The 19,339-nt window shown below is 50.3% G+C and overlaps 1 protein-coding gene across 8 annotated transcripts; it reads right to left on the minus strand.

The window, feature by feature from the left end:
- Positions 1-632: 632 nt before the first annotated feature.
- On the minus strand, positions 633-18,479 carry LOC141017788 (MAP/microtubule affinity-regulating kinase 3-like). Of its 8 annotated transcripts, none has more exons than XR_012180680.1 (19): positions 17,928-18,459; positions 16,507-16,692; positions 16,256-16,309; positions 15,385-15,433; positions 15,230-15,295; positions 15,035-15,105; positions 14,721-14,777; positions 14,368-14,502; positions 6,134-6,235; positions 5,298-5,417; positions 4,545-4,644; positions 4,021-4,133; positions 3,808-3,934; positions 2,783-2,976; positions 2,432-2,527; positions 2,083-2,355; positions 1,864-1,908; positions 1,288-1,662; positions 633-1,059 (listed from the first exon to the last, which is right to left on the minus strand). XR_012180680.1 is itself a non-coding variant. In XM_073492523.1 (19 exons), the coding sequence occupies exons 1-18, from the start codon at positions 17,976-17,978 to the stop codon at positions 1,296-1,298; spliced, it is 2,211 nt and encodes a 736-aa protein (XP_073348624.1). In that variant the 5' UTR covers positions 17,979-18,479; the 3' UTR covers positions 633-1,059; positions 1,288-1,295. The 8 variants fall into 8 exon arrangements, 5 of the variants coding, with proteins under 5 accessions (XP_073348624.1, XP_073348622.1, XP_073348625.1 ...); XR_012180679.1 differs by having other exon boundaries at positions 2,432-2,532; positions 3,179-3,934; XM_073492523.1 differs by having other exon boundaries at positions 2,432-2,532; positions 17,928-18,479.
- Positions 18,480-19,339: the final 860 nt, after the last annotated feature.

The raw sequence follows: 19,339 nt of genomic DNA on the forward strand, positions 1-19,339 counted from the left end.
TTATTCATAAAAACTAAACACACCTTCAGTGTAACGGAAGTCACTGTGATTGGTCTGATTCATCAACAGTCCTCCTGATTAGACATTCAGAGCTCCTAGTTTCCTGTGAAAGCGTTTGTGTCAATACTTCAGATGTTCAGTGATGTCGACTCAGTGAGCTAATCAATAACAGTGATCAGAATTCATTTGCCAACATGAAGGAACGATGCGCTGCACCAAAGACCATCAGCCTCCTGTGATGCACCGGAAGACACGCCCATAATCAGCACAAGGTATGATGGGAAATCTTTAAATGAGCTTGTGTGTTTTGATTTAACAACTTTTCTCCAAAACATCACATTTCTCAGTTGAACCGGTTTCATTTGGTCCTTCAGGGCCTCCGTAGAAAAACATTTCCTCCTCTATGACATCATCAGACAACCCTCACTGACCAATCAAACGACTTCACTGACACATAATGTGTTGTCCAAACCTTACAACTGTCACCATGGCAACAGGACTCATGAGCTGTCGTTGGATCTGATTGGATCGATGTGATTAAAGACTGATAAAGTTTCACTCATATGAAACTGGGCGTTGGCCCCTCTGAGCCACCGTAGTTTTACTAACAAACAGTCAGTCCACACAGAAGCTGTGCTGCGTTCAAGGTGTTTAATGAGACACAGGTAAACCTGAGGTTCAGGTAACAAACAACAACAGTCAGCTGATCAGCAGATATCAATCTGTCGATCAGCTGATTGATCACATGTACAAACCAGGAAACAGACCAACATGAAAACAGGCAAGTCTGTCAAACTATTTACATTCACAACACCGCTCACTCTGACATGGCTCCACCCACTGTCCATCCATCATCGGTGTGACTCCGCCTCTTATCAGTCTGGTGGGTGGGGTCGACCGCCAGTCACTGCAGAGGCTCTTTCACAATAAAACAAAAGTTCATCACAGCAGATCACTTCCTGTGTCGTCCATGACACTGGACTCCAACTCCCATGATGCTCTGCTGCAGTCAGCCATGACAGTTCATCCAGAGGAGAAATAGGGAGCTTCCCCGCTGAGCTGGAGACGGGTGAGGGAAACCCCATACACACAGACAGACAGGGAGACAGACAGACAGACAGCAGAGCTTTAATGAGACAACCCACTGACATCATCACAAACACCTTTACATCCTGCTAGTGTCTCTCTGACCCGTCAGTCTCCCTCTGACCCGTCTGTCTGTCTCTGACCCGTCTGTCTCTCTCTGACCCGTCTGTCTCTCTACTTGTCTCTCTCTGACATGTCTACCTGTCTTTCTACAGCTTGAGTTCGTTGGCGATCTTGGATGCGACGTTCTTGAAGGCGATGGACGTTCCTGAGATCCTTTTGAAGCGGACTCCGTTGAGCGAAAGGCGGGGCAGTTTGCACACCTCCATCTCCCATTGGACGAGGCTGTCGGCGTGTCCGTCCCCATGGACGCAGAGCAGCAGGAAGCGCTCGCGCTGCTCGTAGTCACAGTTGTTAGTGTCCAGGACCTTCCTGATCTCCCTCATCATGTCCTGAGGGTCCATGGAGGACGTGGTCTTCATGCTCCAGGTGAACCTCAGCGAGCGAGGCTTCGACTCCTTCAGAGGAGCAGCAGGAGAGCCCGGCTCCTCCCTCTGGTCACATGACACGTTACGACTGGACAGACAGAGAGGAAGACATGCTTTAAAATCAGCCCAACCAATCAGAAAGAGGGGCGTGGTCTTAGTGTATGAATGACATCAGTAGGTAGCTGCCGAAAAACTGAACAAAACAACAAAGTGAAATACTGGTCTCTGATTTGCTGTCCTGACCACCTAAGACAATCAGAACAGAGAGAATTTCACCCGGGTGACTCACCTGGAGCCCTCCGGTCTGCTGTTCCTCTCCACCTCTGACACACCTCTGACAGCAGTAAGTAAGGAAACAAGGAAGGAGGGAAGGTGAGTTGAGGAGGAGAACTTCCAGGTGAACAGAAGAAGAGACAGCAGACAGGTGTGCTGGTCTACAGACACCTGGACTGAGTTCTAGCTACATATAATGAGACTCCACCTCCCATGATGTCATGCAGCAGCGTACCTGCGTGTAAGTTTGGAGGTGAGTTTGAAGAACAGGTTGGTGGACCCTCTGGCTCTTGATTGGGCAAGCGGCGTGGCATCATGTGACAGGCTGGGGGAGGCAGGGGGGCCGTTGTAGGTGGCGGTCCGTCTCTCTCTCAGCTGACCGCCGTGGAAGGTGCTGCGGCTCGCCGTCCCCCGAGGGAACCGCAGCCGGTCGGGTGGAGTCGCTCCGCTGCTGACACTGTGGGTGGAAGCTCCGCCCACTGACCGCTGAGTGGGGGTGGAGGCTGAGCTGAGGGGCGAGACAGAGAGGACATGTTAGATGTGACATCATGAGTATAGCGGCTAACCTGTGGACAGGTGTGTACCTGTTCTCTTTGCCGTTCTGCAGCACAGACTGTCGCTGGTCTGAGGAGCTCCGGTCGGTGCAGACATACGTGTTCCTGCGCGTCATGTTGGACGAGCTGCTCTGATTGGTTACAACACAAACAGGTGTGTTATGATCAATACCTGCACAGGTGAGGTAACACACCTGTCACACATCCATTCATCAGCTCAGTTCAGAATAGAAAGGAAGGTAAACTTAATCAAGCTGATTTTAATTTAAATATCAGAAGAAGAACAGACACATCTACTTCCTGTCAACTGTAAATCATTTAAATAAAGTTTATTTCCTAAAAGGGGTTATTTCCTAAAACAAACTGGTCATATGAACTCACAATGGCCGTAGCCGAAGTCTTCCTCCGCTCGGGGATGTCGGCCATGTTGGGGTTGTGTGCGTTCCCCAGCAGAGGACTTCCTCCCTCCTCAGGACTGGACTTTCTGTTCTGACCTGCCGCCTCCTGCTGCTCCTCCCCCTCTGCTGCCGTCTGACTCCTCCTGGATTGAGGAGCAGCTGAGGAGGCCGGACACACTGCAGGAGGACAAAGGAGTTAAGGTCTGTTAATGTGGAGAAGATCTGAGCTGTTCTCAAAGTCTAAATGATGTCACCTTTGACCTCAGCTGCTGCTGACCAATCAGATAAGAACTGTGTGTGATGTAAGCAGTGACATGTTTGTATGTGTAGTTACCAACGCAGCTAATCCAATGCTAGCTAGTTTTTGTTTTCTTGTCACCTGTCCGCACTGAGAATGATCCAGTTTAATCTGGATCAGACCGTGGATCAGATCTGGGATCAGATCTGGGATCAGATCTGGGATCAGATCTTGGATCAGACTGTGGATCAGACCTTGGATCAGACCGTGGATCAGACTGTGGATCAGATCTTGGATCAGACCTTGGATCAGACCTGGGATCAGATCTGGGATCAGATCTGGGATCAGACTGTGGATCAGATCTTGGATCAGACTGTGGATCAGATCTTGGAGCAGACCGTGGATCAGACCTTGGATCAGACCGTGGATCAGACCTTGGATCAGACCTTGGATCAGACCTTGGATCAGACTTTGGATCAGACCTTGGATCAGATCTTGGAGCAGACCGTGGATCAGATCTTGGATCAGACTGTGGATCAGATCTTGGATCAGACTGTGGATCAGACCTTGGATCAGACCTTGGATCAGATCTTGGATCAGATCTTGGATCAGACCCTGGAGCAGACCGTGGAGCAGATCTTGGAGCAGATCTTGGATCAGACCTTGGATCAGACTGTGGGTCAGATCTTGGATCAGACCTTGGATCAGACCTTGGATCAGACTGTGGATCAGACCTTGGATCAGATCTTGGTGGCGGTCTCGGTGCGTACCTTGGTCGCTGTACCTCCTCTGTTTGGAGGAGGAGGAGGAGGATCGCTGGGTGAGGAGGTGAGCAGGAGATGGTCGAGGTTTGAGCAGAGAGATGCTGCTGGAGGACGACGAGTCGCTCGCCTCCACCTGAACAACAAACAAACAAACAAACAAACACTGTCACTGCTGCTCAGCACACGCCACCTGCTGTTACCATGGTAACCACCTCTGACCTCAGCAGCCCTGCGTCCCAGCAGCAGGTAGGTGGCTGTGATGTCATCATACTTCATCTTGGTGAGCGAATCGTTGATCTCCTCTCTGGAGTACCCCATCCCCACCATCACGTCTGAAACACACACACAGAAATCCTCTCTGCTGATTGGCTGCTCTCTGCTCTGACTGTGAGGTAACTTCCTGTCATGCTGCTGTTACCCGACAGGTGAATGTACTGACTCGGTTCATGATGAGAACCATGAGACAGTCAAGAGCTCAGGAACAAGTTCACAGTGTTAAAGATATGAGCCCCTGGCAGAGTACTCTGTGTACAACCTGTGTACTTGTACTGTGAGTACTGTGTGAAATATCTGAGCTGTGTACTTGTGCTGCGAGTACTGTATGAAGTATCTGAGCTGTGTACTTGTACTGCGAGTACTGTATGAAGTATCTGAGCTGTGTACTTGTACTGCGAGTACTGTGTGAAGTGTCTGAGCTGTGTACTTGTACTGCGAATACTGTATGAAGTATCTGAGCTGTGTACCGATCCTCTTCTGGTCTCTGATGTCCAGCTCCGGCTCGATGAAGGGCTTCAGCTCGTCTTCATCAGAACCTGTGTTGATCCAGCGTTCCTTCATGATTTGCTGGAGAGGAAACAATCAGACAAACTAATCAACTGATCAATAAACACTTTCGGTTTACACAAATCATTCAGAGTTAAAGGAACACTCTGTAGTTTTGTAGAAGAAATTCAAACTGTGAATTTAATTTTTTTCAATATTAATGAGGTAATAACACAAACATTGTTCCATCAGTGAATAAACAAGCTGTTCTCAGAGGAAAATAAGGTCCCACAACACTGTTTGAAGCTAGAAAGGTGGCAGGGTCCGCCACATATAAACAAAGTAAAACAGTATAAATTGTGTTGTCCTTTAAGGTCAGTTTGTTTAGGGAGAAAAAAAAAAAATCAGCCAATGAAGATCTTTCTCTGCTCATTAAAAACTATGAGTGCTCCTTTAACACAAGATTAGCTGCTGATGCTAACTGATGCTAACAGCTGTCCTCCAGCAGATCTCAGTCACTTTGATATAATCTGTGAAGTATCTAGTAGTCAAACTTATCAGATCAATGTAGTGGGGTGGAAGTATAAAGTAGCAGAAAATGGAAATACTCAAGTACAGTACAAGTACTTCAACACTGAAATACAGTGCCTGGGTAAATGTACTTAGCTACATTCCATCACTGTAAGACTGACAACTATTGTGTAGCTGATGTGGTGTTGTGTTGATGTTCTCACCTCCAGAGTTCCTCGTTTCCCCGGGTTCAGCACCAGGAAACGTTTCAGCAGGTTCTCACAGTCAGTCGACATGTAGAAGGGAACACGATATTTACCACGCAGAACCCGCTCTCTGAGCTCCTGTAGAACCACAGACAGACATCAGACAGAGAGACAGACAGACAGAGAGGCATCAGACAGACAGACAGACATCAGACAGACATCAGACAGACAGACAGACATCAGACAGACAGACAGACAGACAGACAGAGAGGCATCAGACAGACAGACAGACATCAGACAGACAGACATCAGACAGACAGACAGAGAGGCATCAGACAGACAGAGAGACATCAGACAGACAGACAGACAGACAGAGAGGCATCAGACAGACAGACAGACATCAGACAGACATCAGACAGACAGACAGACAGACAGACATCAGACAGACAGACAGACAGAGAGGCATCAGACAGACATCAGACAGACATCAGACAGACAGACAGACAGACAGACATCAGACAGACAGACAGACAGACAGACAGACAGACAGACATCAGACAGACAGACAGACAGACAGACAGACATCAGACAGACAGACATCAGACAGACAGACAGACATCAGACAGACATCAGACAGACATCAGACAGACAGACAGACATCAGACAGACAGACAGACATCAGACAGACATCGGGCAGGCAGACAGACAGACAGACAGTAATCTCCATCTGAAACATGAGGACTGACTTTTTGTATCTCTGATGATTTAACAGAAGATCAGTGGATATGTGTGTGTGTGTGTGTGTGTGTGTGTGTGTCTGTGTGTGTGTCTGTGTGTGTGTGTGTGTTACTGACCTTCAGGTTCTGTCCATCAAACGGCAGAGATCCACTGACCAGAGTGTAGAGGATCACACCCAGACTCCACACATCCACCTCTGGACCATCATACTTCTTACCCTGAAACACACACACACACACGTTAAAACAGGTATACAGTCATTATCATACACACCTGCTGACCACACACAGCGCTGAAACACACGACCACACACAGCGCTGAAACACACGACCACACACAGCGCTGAAACACACGACCACACATAGGCCTGTCACGATAACAAATTTTGCTGGACGATAAATTGTCCTAGAAATTATTGCGATAAACGATAATATTGTCGCTTTGAGACCATTTTTCAACTAATATAATGATAATGGCAAAATATTGCAAGTACACCCTTTCAAAGATCAATAAACCTTTATTTCTAAAGAATATTTAACATTGGAATGTGAAGAAGACATTTTAAATATCCAAAATAAACAAAGATGGAGGTTGTGGCCAAAGCAATTAAGCCATGGCCAGCTATGGTTCCTTATGCAGCAACAATGTTAGCACCATTGTCTGTAGTGATGTGGAGGCGTGACGTACACGTCATGATGATGACGTATGTGTTTTTTTTCAAGGTGTTTCCCCGGTGTTTACCTGTTAATCTAAACATGTACCAGCTGTCTGTTTATAATTATATGGATGCTGTTATAATGTGTTGTGATTGAGATCCTGACACACCAAACATCCTGGAAAGTGACAAAGTTACGTTTTTCTATAATTTACATAATTACATAATCGCCATCAGTAAACTGGACGCTGTCTGACTATTTCACTCGCGGGGTTCATGAAGTTCACTGAGTCTTGGTCGGGAGGGCTGACCGTCACCATGACAACAGTAACTGACCGTCACCATGACAACAGTAGACGGGGACAGACGCTGTTTTTCGGGCAGAAATGTGACGAAGAGTCGGTCGGACCGGCAGGCTGACAGACACTTATCCACGAATAACTGCGATATTTTTTTCCTCACATAAGTTGCCAAAGACACGACCAGTTACTACGTTACTGTTGTTTGGTCCTGTAACGTTGCTTTGTGGGACATTTACCTTTATTTTGTTGAGTGAAGGATCTGTACAGTTATCAGACACCAACACCATCAGATCGACACGCCCTCGCTCCGCGCCGCCGGCTCAGTTCGCCAGTACTGCGCCTCTGATGCCTCCGGAGGCGCAGCGAAATTTCACCCCTCACCACATCTGAAACTTTCACACAAAGGCGGATGCGGAGAATTGGCGCAGGATCCCCGCATGCAAACGGCAGTGTGAATGGGGCTAGTGACTACTACTACACGCGGAAAACAAACAAGCGTGCAAATGGAAATTATCGAGGCCGGCAAAATTATCAAGCTCATTTTAATTTATCGTACGATTAATTGACTTATTGATTATCGTGACAGGCCTAATCACACACAGCGCTGAAACACACGACCACACACAGCGCTGAAACACACGACCACACACAGCGCTGAAACACACGACCACACACAGCGCTGAAACACACGACCACCCGACCATTTAACTGACAGCTTGTTACAATAAATACACAGTGATGTTGACGGTATGTGTCCTGTCCCTGACACGTGAAGTCAACAGCCTCACCGTCAACAGCCTCACCGTCAACAGCTTCTAACCGTCAACAGCCTCTAACCGTCAACAGCCTCTAACCGTCAACAGCCTCACCGTCAGCAGCCTCACCGTCAACAGCCTCACCGTCAGCAGCCTCACCGTCAACAGCCTCTAACCGTCAACAGCCTCTAACCGTCAACAGCCTCACCGTCAGCAGCCTCACCGTCAACAGCCTCACCGTCAACAGCCTCTAACCGTCAACAGCCTCACCGTCAGCAGCCTCACCGTCAACAGCCTCACCGTCAACAGCCTCTAACCGTCAACAGCCTCACCGTCAGCAGCCTCACCGTCAACAGCCTCACCGTCAACAGCCTCTAACCGTCAACAGCCTCACCGTCAGCAGCCTCACCGTCAACAGCCTCACCGTCAGCAGCCTCACCGTCAACAGCCTCACCGTCAACAGCCTCTAACCGTCAACAGCCTCACCGTCAACAGCCTCTAACCGTCAACAGCCTGTAACCGTCCAACAGCCTCTAACCGTCAACAGCCTCTAACCGTCAACAGCCTCACCGTCAACAGCCTCTAACCGTCAACAGCCTGTAACCGTCAACAGCCTCACCGTCAACAGCCTCTAACCGTCAACAGCCTCTAACCGTCAACAGCCTCTAACCGTCAACAGCCTCTAACCGTCAACAGCCTGTAACCGTCAGCAGCCTCACCGTCAACAGCCTGTAACCGTCAACAGCCTCTAACCGTCAACAGCCTCTAACCGTCAACAGCCTCTAACCGTCAACAGCCTCTAACCGTCAACAGCCTCTAACCGTCAACAGCCTCACCGTCCAACAGCCTCTAACCGTCAACAGCCTCTAACCGTCAACAGCCTCTAACCGTCAACAGCCTCTAACCGTCAACAGCCTCACCGTCAACAGCCTCACCGTCAACAGCCTCTAACCGTCAACAGCCTCTAACCGTCAACAGCCTCACCGTCAACAGCCTCACCGTCCAACAGCCTCTAACCGTCAACAGCCTCTAACCGTCCAACAGCCTCTAACCGTCAACAGCCTCTAACCGTCAACAGCCTCACCGTCAACAGCCTCACCGTCAACAGCCTCACCGTCAACAGCCTCTAACCGTCAACAGCCTCTAACCGTCAACAGCCTCACCGTCAACAGCCTCACCGTCCAACAGCCTCTAACCGTCAACAGCCTCACCGTCAACAGCCTCACCGTCAACAGCCTCACCGTCAACAGCTTCTAACCGTCAACAGCCTCTAACCGTCAACAGCCTCACCGTCAACAGCCTCTAACCGTCAACAGCCTCACCGTCAACAGCCTCTAACCGTCAACAGCCTCTAACCGTCAACAGCCTCACCGTCCAACAGCCTCTAACCGTCAACAGCCTCTAACCGTCAACAGCCTCACCGTCAACAGCCTCTAACCGTCAACAGCCTCTAACCGTCAACAGCCTCACCGTCAACAGCCTCACCGTCCAACAGCCTCTAACCGTCAACAGCCTCACCGTCAACAGCCTCACCGTCAACAGCTTCTAACCGTCAACAGCCTCTAACCGTCAACAGCCTCACCGTCAACAGCCTCTAACCGTCAACAGCCTCTAACCGTCAACAGCCTCTAACCGTCAACAGCCTCACCGTCCAACAGCCTCTAACCGTCAACAGCCTCTAACCGTCAACAGCCTCACCGTCAACAGCCTCACCGTCAACAGCCTCACCGTCAACAGCCTCTAACCGTCAACAGCCTCACCGTCAACAGCCTCACCGTCAACAGCCTCTAACCGTCAACAGCCTCACCGTCAACAGCCTCTAACCGTCAACAGCCTCTAACCGTCAACAGCCTCACCGTCAACAGCCTCACCGTCAACAGCCTCTAACCGTCAACAGCCTCTAACCGTCAACAGCCTCACCGTCAACAGCCTCTAACCGTCAACAGCCTCACCGTCAACAGCCTCTAACCGTCAACAGCCTCTAACCGTCAACAGCCTCACCGTCAACAGCCTCACCGTCAACAGCCTCTAACCGTCAACAGCCTCTAACCGTCAACAGCCTCTAACCGTCAACAGCCTCTAACCGTCAACAGCCTCACCGTCAACAGCCTCTAACCGTCAACAGCCTCACCGTCAACAGCCTCACCGTCAACAGCCTCTAACCGTCAACAGCCTCACCGTCAACAGCCTCACCGTCAACAGCCTCACCGTCAGCAGCCTCTAACCGTCAACAGCCTCACCGTCAACAGACTCACCGTCAACAGACTCACCGTCAGCAGCCTCTAACCGTCAACAGCCTCTAACCGTCAACAGCCTCACCGTCAACAGCCTCACCGTCAACAGCTTCTAACCGTCAACAGCCTCACCGTCAACAGCCTCACCGTCAGCAGCCTCACCGTCCAACAGCCTCACCGTCCAACAGCCTCACCGTCAGCAGCCTCACCGTCAACAGCCTGTAACCGTCAACAGCCTCACCGTCAACAGCTTCTAACCGTCAACAGCCTCACCGTCAACAGCCTCTAACCGTCAACAGCCTCACCGTCAGCAGCCTCACCGTCCAACAGCCTCACCGTCAGCAGCCTCACCGTCAACAGCCTCACCGTCAGCAGCCTCACCGTCAACAGCCTTTAACCGTCAACAGCCTCACCGTCAACAGCCTCACCGTCAACAGCTTCTAACCGTCAACAGCCTCACCGTCAACAGCCTCTAACCGTCAACAGCCTCACCGTCAGCAGCCTCACCGTCAACAGCCTCACCGTCAACAGCTTCTAACCGTCAACAGCCTCACCGTCAACAGCCTCACCGTCAGCAGCCTCACCGTCAACAGCCTCACCGTCAACAGCCTCTAACCGTCAACAGCCTCACCGTCAACAGCCTCTAACCGTCAACAGCCTCACCGTCAACAGCCTCACCGTCAACAGCCTCTAACCGTCAACAGCCTCTAACCGTCAACAGCCTCACCGTCCAACAGCCTCTAACCGTCAACAGCCTCTAACCGTCAACAGCCTCACCGTCAACAGCCTCACCGTCAACAGCCTCTAACCGTCAACAGCCTCTAACCGTCAACAGCCTCTAACCGTCAACAGCCTCACCGTCAACAGCCTCTAACCGTCAACAGCCTCTAACCGTCAACAGCCTCTAACCGTCAACAGCCTCACCGTCAACAGCCTCACCGTCAACAGCCTCTAACCGTCAACAGCCTCACCGTCAACAGCCTCTAACCGTCAACAGCCTCTAACCGTCAACAGCCTCTAACCGTCAACAGCCTCTAACCGTCAACAGCCTCACCGTCAACAGCCTTTAACCGTCAACAGCCTCTAACCGTCAACAGCCTCTAACCGTCAACAGCCTCTAACCGTCAACAGCCTCTAACCGTCAACAGCCTCACCGTCAACAGCCTCTAACCGTCAACAGCCTCTAACCGTCAACAGCCTCTAACCGTCAACAGCCTCTAACCGTCCAACAGCCTCTAACCGTCAACAGCCTCACCGTCAACAGCCTCTAACCGTCAACAGCCTCTAACCGTCAACAGCCTCTAACCGTCAACAGCCTCACCGTCAACAGCCTCTAACCGTCAACAGCCTCTAACCGTCAACAGCCTCACCGTCAACAGCCTCACCGTCAACAGCCTCTAACCGTCAACAGCCTCACCGTCAACAGCCTCTAACCGTCAACAGCCTCACCGTCAACAGCCTCACCGTCAACAGCCTCTAACCGTCAACAGCCTCACCGTCAACAGCCTCACCGTCAGCAGCCTCTAACCGTCAACAGCCTCACCGTCAACAGCCTCTAACCGTCAACAGCCTCACCGTCAACAGCCTCACCGTCAACAGCCTCTAACCGTCAACAGCCTCTAACCGTCAACAGCCTCACCGTCAATAGCCTCACCGTCAACAGCCTCTAACCGTCAACAGCCTCTAACCGTCAACAGCCTCACCGTCAACAGCTTCTAACCGTCAACAGCCTCACCGTCAGCAGCCTCACCGTCAACAGCCTCTAACCGTCAACAGCCTCACCGTCAACAGCCTCACCGTCAACAGCCTCACCGTCAACAGCCTCTAACCGTCAACAGCCTCACCGTCAACAGCCTCACCGTCAACAGCCTCTAACCGTCAACAGCCTCACCGTCAACAGCCTCACCGTCAACAGCCTCACCGTCAACAGCCTCTAACCGTCAACAGCCTCACCGTCAATAGCCTCACCGTCAACAGCCTCTAACCGTCAACAGCCTCTAACCGTCAACAGCCTCACCGTCAACAGCTTCTAACCGTCAACAGCCTCACCGTCAGCAGCCTCACCGTCAGCAGCCTCACCGTCAGCAGCCTCACCGTCAACAGCCTCTAACCGTCAACAGCCTCACCGTCAATAGCCTCACCGTCAACAGCCTCTAACCGTCAACAGCCTCTAACCGTCAACAGCCTCACCGTCAACAGCTTCTAACCGTCAACAGCCTCACCGTCAACAGCCTCACCGTCAACAGCCTCTAACCGTCAACAGCCTCTAACCGTCAACAGCCTCTAACCGTCAGCAGCCTCACCGTCAGCAGCCTCACCGTCAACAGCCTGTAACCGTCAACAGCCTCTAACCGTCAACAGCCTCACCGTCAACAGCCTTTAACCGTCCAACAGCCTCTAACCGTCAACAGCCTGTAACCGTCAACAGCCTGTAACCGTCAACAGCCTGTAACCGTCAACAGCCTTTAACCGTCCAACAGCCTGTAACCGTCCAACAGCCTGTAACCGTCAACAGCCTTTAACCGTCCAACAGCCTCTAACCGTCCAACAGCCTGTAACCGTCAACAGCCTGTAACCGTCAACAGCCTGTAACCGTCAACAGCCTCTAACCGTCCAACAGCCTGTAACCGTCCAACAGCCTGTAACCGTCAACAGCCTTTAACCGTCCAACAGCCTCTAACCGTCCAACAGCCTGTAACCGTCCAACAGCCTCTAACTGTCCAACAGCCTGTAACCGTCAACAGCCTGTAACCGTCAACAGCCTTTAACCGTCCAACAGCCTGTAACCGTCAACAGCCTCTAACCGTCAACAGCCTTTAACCGTCCAACAGCCTCTAACCGTCAACAGCCTTTAACCGTCAACAGCCTGTAACCGTCAACAGCCTGTAACCGTCAACAGCCTTTAACCGTCAACAGCCTCTAACCGTCAACAGCCTGTAACCGTCAACAGCCTGTAACCGTCAACAGCCTCTAACCGTCAACAGCCTGTAACCGTCAACAGCCTCTAACCGTCAACAGCCTTTAACCGTCCAACAGCCTCCAGCCGTCAACAGCCTGTAACCGTCAACAGCCTGTAACCGTCAACAGCCTTTAACCGTCCAACAGCCTCCAGCCGTCAACAGCCTGTAACCGTCAACAGCCTGTAACCGTCAACAGCCTGTAACCGTCAACAGCCTTTAACCGTCCAACAGCCTTTAACCGTCCAACAGCCTGTAACCGTCAACAGCCTTTAACCGTCCAACAGCCTCTAACTGTCCAACAGCCTGTAACCGTCAACAGCCTGTAACCGTCAACAGCCTCTAACCGTCAACAGCCTCTAACCGTCAACAGCCTTTAACCGTCAACAGCCTTTAACCGTCAACAGCCTGTAACCGTCAACAGCCTTTAACCGTCCAACAGCCTCTAACCGTCCAACAGCCTCTAACCGTCCAACAGCCTCTAACCGTCAACAGCCTCACCGTCAACAGCCTCTAACCGTCAACAGCCTCTAACCGTCAACAGCCTCACCGTCAACAGCCTCTAACCGTCAACAGCCTCTAACCGTCAACAGCCTCACCGTCAACAGCCTCACCGTCAACAGCCTCTAACCGTCAACAGCCTCTAACCGTCAACAGCCTCTAACCGTCAACAGCCTGTAACCGTCAACAGCCTCTAACCGTCAACAGCCTCTAACCGTCAACAGCCTCACCGTCAACAGCCTCTAACCGTCAACAGCCTCACCGTCAACAGCCTCACCGTCAACAGCCTCTAACCGTCAACAGCCTCACCGTCAACAGCCTCACCGTCAACAGCCTCACTGTCAACAGCCTCTAACCGTCAACAGCCTCACCGTCAACAGCCTCACCGTCAACAGCCTCTAACCGTCAACAGCCTCACCGTCAACAGCCTCTAACCGTCAACAGCCTCACCGTCAACAGCCTCTAACCGTCAACAGCCTCTAACCGTCAACAGCCTCACCGTCAACAGCCTCACCGTCAACAGCCTCACTGTCAACAGCCTCTAACCGTCAACAGCCTGTAACCGTCAACAGCCTCTAACCGTCAACAGCCTCTAACCGTCAACAGCCTGTAACCGTCAACAGCCTCACCGTCAACAGCCTCTAACCGTCAACAGCCTCTAACCGTCAACAGCCTCACCGTCAACAGCCTCACCGTCAACAGCCTCTAACCGTCAACAGCCTCTAACCGTCAACAGCCTGTAACCGTCAACAGCCTCACCGTCAACAGCCTCTAACCGTCAACAGCCTCTAACCGTCAACAGCCTCTAACCGTCAACAGCCTCACCATCAACAGCCTCTAACCGTCAACAGCCTCACCGTCAACAGCCTCACCGTCAACAGCCTCTAACCGTCAACAGCCTCACCGTCAACAGCCTCTGTTCACCTGAATGTTTATGTTTGTTTACCTGGAAGAGTTCAGGAGCAGCGTACGGAGGAGAACCACAGAAAGTGTCCAGTTTCCCACCGACAGTGAACTCGTTACTGAAGCCAAAGTCGGCTATCTTTATATTCATATCAGCGTCCAGGAGGAGGTTCTCTGCCTGCAGAAGGAGGAGGAGGAGGAGAGGAGAGGAGGAGGAGGAGGAGAGAGAAGAGGAGGAGGAGGAGGAGGAGGAGGAGAGGAGAGAGAAGAGGAGGAGGAGGAGGAGGAGGAGGAGGAGGAGAGAAGAGGAGGAGGAGGAGAGAGAAGAGGAGGAGGTACAGTGTGAATGATCATGGTGTGTTTACTGTCAGCTGGTAATTGTGAGTTGCCTGTTACCTTCAGGTCTCTGTGAACGATGTGCTTCTGATGACAGTACTGAACTGCAGACACTATCTACAGAGAGACAGACAGGTCAGAGAGACAGACAGGTCAGAGAGACAGACAGGTCAGAGACAGACAGGTCAGAGAGACAGACAGGTCAGAGAGACAGACAGGTCAGAGACAGACAGGTCAGAGAGACAGACAGGTCAGAGACAGACAGGTCAGAGACAGACAGACGGACAGGTCAGAGAGACGGACAGGTCTCATTAATGGGTCCAGTATTATGGGATACAGGTGTTGCCGTGGTAACAGCAGTGTGTGTGTGTTACCTGTCTAAATTTAGCTCTGGCCTCCTTCTCCTTCATCCTCCCATGAGCTACGAGGTAGTCAAACACTTCACCTGCACACAGAGAGAGACAGGTGAGAGTGAGACTGACACTAGACAGAGGTCAGAGGTCATACACCTGGTCTCACCTGGTTCAGGTGTCAGAACCCGAGTAGGGAAACATGAAGATGAGACTAACCTCCACTGGCATACTCCATCATCAGGTACAGAGTCTTCTCTGTCTCGATCACCTCAAACAGCTTCACTGAGGACACACAGACAGACAGGTGAGAAACAGACAGGTGAGACACAAAGAGGCGAGACACAGAGAGGTGAGACAGGTTCTTTACTCACCAATGTTTGGATGATTTAAGATCTTCATTATTCTGACTTCTCTGAGGAGCTGACAGACAGACAGACAGACAGACAGACGAGGATTAGAGTCAGCAGATTTGTTCTCATCCAGGTGATGTCATGTTTGTAAAGATTTAAATTTTACACCAATAAAGAAGGAACAGATCAGGTGTCAACAGGTGTGTCACATGACAATGACTTATCAATGATCCTGATCAAACATGTTGCTCTGATCTTAAAGCTGTCACATGAAACTTCACTAATCAATGTGAACTGGTCCCGGTCAGGTCTTGGTCTGGTCACGGTCAGGTCATGGTCAGGTCTCGGTCTCGGTCTGGTCACGGTCAGGTCTCGGTCAGGTCTCGGTCTGGTCTCGGTCAGGTCTCGGTCAGGTCTCGGTCAGGTCTCGGTCTGGTCACGGTCAGGTCTCGGTCAGGTCTCGGTCTGGTCACGGTCAGGTCTCGGTCAGGTCTCGGTCAGGTCTCGGTCAGGTCTCGGTCTGGTCTCGGTCAGGTCTCGGTCTGGTCTCGGTCAGGTCTCGGTCAGGTCTCGGTCTGGTCTCGGTCAGGTCTCGGTCAGGTCTCGGTCTGGTCTCGGTCAGGTCTCGGTCAGGTCTCGGTCAGGTCACGGTCAGGTCACGGTCAGGTCTCGGTCTCGGTCTGGTCTCGGTCTGGTCACGGTCAGGTCTCGGTCAGGTCTCGGTCAGGTCACGGTCAGGTCTCGGTCAGGTCTCGGTCAGGTCTCGGTCTGGTCACGGTCAGGTCTCGGTCAGGTCTCGGTCAGGTCTCGGTCAGGTCTCGGTCTGGTCTCGGTCAGGTCTCGGTCTGGTCTCGGTCAGGTCTCGGTCTGGTCACGGTCTGGTCTGTCTCACCTTCTGGAGGCTGGTGGGGTTCAGCTGGGTCTTATCAATGATTTTAATCGCCACCTTTAAGAGAAACAAACATGATTGACAGTTAGATCAATGTTTACCTTCATGCACGAGGATCAATAAAAACAATCAATCGATAATCATTTCTACTGAGAAAAGAAACAATTTGATTGGACGACATTTGACTTCCTGATGAAGTTTCTGAGATTTAATACAGGACTCATCATGTCTCCCCCCTCACTGTCCCGTCTCACCTCTCGTCCTGTGAGGACGTGTCGAGCCAGTTTGACTTTGGCGAAGTTTCCCTTCCCGATGGTCTTCAGCAGGCGGTAATTTCCGACATGCGGCATCTCGTCCGCCGTGGACGAAGATGTTTTACAGCGAGCGGAGCGAATGGAGCGGGACGGCACCTGACCACGCCCATCATCCACTGAGGTATGCTGGGGAATAAAAACATCACCCAGACAATTATCTGTCAGTTACATCATCTGTTGACTTAATAATCAGCTTTACATGATGACAGTGACTTATCAGCTAACGTTAGCAGAGACAAGCTAACATTAGCAAAGACAAGCTAACGTTAGCACAGCAGCTATGGTGGTCCTATAGATGGTCCCATCAGTTCTGAGGCCATGAAGGGTCATAGTGGAAGGTCCAGGAATCCCTAGGGAGGTTCCAGGTGTCTTTGAAGAGGTTCTAAGTGTCTTTGAGGAGGTTCAAGGTACTCTAGTGAGTTTTAAATAAGTCTTCCAGGTATCCTTGAAAAGGGTTTCAGGGCATGTCAGAGGCTTTTCTGAAGTTTGTGGGGTCACTGCAGAGCTGCCAACATCAACTTTACGGTTGATTGGGACCCACTCAAGACCACCATGACATCTTCCAGGACACCTGGAATCCTTTCAGTTGTCATTTACTTATTGACTGTGACCTTCATACCTCCTTCACAACACCTGGAAACGTATAAATGACTAGCTGCAACCATCAATGGACCAGTTTTCATCTGTTATATTAATCAGTCACTATTCTGATAACTGACGACTGATTGAACATCTTCAGGTTGTGGACAAACAAGATGTTAGAGGACAAAACACTGATCAACACTTTTCAACATTTTAGAGTCAAAACAACTAATTAATCATGAAAGGAACTAATTGACAGATTAACGGACGATGAAGATAATCATTAGCTGCAGCTCTGTTAGTCTCGTCCCGTCTCACCCGTCTACACATCTTCAGAAGCTTCTGACATCTCCTGAAACCTGTTCAAGGATACCTGGAAAACTTCCACAATGACCCTGAGTGGCCCTTAGAACTGATGGGACCCTCTATAGGACCACCAGAACAATTCCCCGGAGACCTGGAACCCTCTGAATGACCCAAATGCTTCCAAAACTTCCAAGGCCTTCCAAACCCCTCCCTGACAACATGTGGCCTTTCTCAAGGCTCCTGGGAAAATCTGGACGGATGAATGGACCTTTGAAGTGGTTTATCCCCAGCCTTGAAAGTGTGTAAAACACCTGGAATTCTTCCAGCACACCTTGAACCACAGTATTAACTCCGTAAACAATAAATAATAATAAGAAGATTGTTTTAATCGTTTGTTGTCTGGCTGCTGGTTAACTTTATTACAACTAGTCAAAGTAATAAAACAACATTTAAACTTTAGTAACCGGACTCACGTTCTCTGCGTCCCGCTCGCTGACGGTGGGCAGCGGGGTCCTGGTGGACATGTTACCCGGGTCAGTGTGAGTGAGGTTCGGTCATGAAGCCGCCTGTCCGTCTCGGAACACCTGCCTAAACTTAGCGGGCTGCTTTAACTTCAGCTCAGGTTTATCTCGGCAGGTTGTGACCCGGCATCACTGGTCCCGGTCCGGACTACAGGATCTCAGTGTTATCTGTCCCGGCTCGGCTCGGCTGGGCCTCTTTTCCGGCAGTTTAGAACCGACATAGATCCAAAGTGAACCGGAGCAACAGTTCCTCTTTAATGGCTAAGTTAGCCGGCTAGCCCGCAGCAGCCCGGCGGGACCGGCTGTATGTGTTTCCGGGAACGGAGCAGGTCCAGGTCAATCGGCCGGTATCTGGCTCGAGTAGGGTCTGCCTGGCGGTCCCGGTTCCGTCAGCTCAGATCCGTTCAGCTTCTCTTCATCCTTTCCGGACAGACTCTCTGCTAGCCGCTCCGCTAGCTACAGCCAAGATGGAGGACTAGACAAACCCAGCGTGCTGACAAGAGTGACGTCAGGGACGGCGTGAGATGTAATTGGTCCGTTAGACGGAGCGGCGGCGTTTTCTGTTGCTAGGGTGACTGGACAGAAAGCCTGGACGGGACATCAGTGATGGAAGTAACTGAGTACTTTTACTCAAGTACTGTACTTGTATTATGAGGCACTTGTACATTACCTGAGTATTTCCATTTTCTTCTACTTTATACTACTTTATTCCACTCCACTACATTTATCTTATGACTTTAGTTACTAGTTACTTTACAGATTACATGCTGCATCACATTTTTAAATTAATTGATTTTATCATCATTCAGATAAAAACAGTGTTTATGATGGTTAGCTGACTCACAGTATACAGTTTATACATTAGTCTGCTGAACAACAGACACTTCATGTTATCTAACGTGTATTTATTCAATACACAATTTAATTTGTTTTTGAATTGTCCGTTCTAAAAAAGAAAATAGTTCTGGAAGGTTTGGGTTGATCAGTTCACATATTTATCAATACAATGCAGAACTTCATAAAGAAAACTGGCGTCAAAAAATAAAAAACTGAAGTCAGTTAGTGAGGCTGTTGGAAATATGCAGTATATATAGAAATGTTTTTATAACAGTAAAATAATTATGAAAAAATGAATATTTATTATTAAGTTGTATTTCTGTATGTTGTCAGTTAGCAGGTGCAGTGTGTGGCCAGCAGGGGGCAGCAGAGTAATCAGATCGATCTGTTACTGATTGATTCTGAATGCCAACATGTCCAGTAAACATGTTTGAATATAGTCAGGCAAGGTCCTTCAAAACGAATAATTTAGAACATATAGGTTTGTGAGTAAAAAACTGATTCCTCAAAAACGTTCCAGGTGTTCA

The sequence above is a fragment of the Pagrus major genome, chromosome 22 (assembly GCF_040436345.1).
Source record: "Pagrus major chromosome 22, Pma_NU_1.0".
Classification (NCBI taxonomy): Eukaryota; Metazoa; Chordata; class Actinopteri; order Spariformes; family Sparidae; genus Pagrus; species Pagrus major.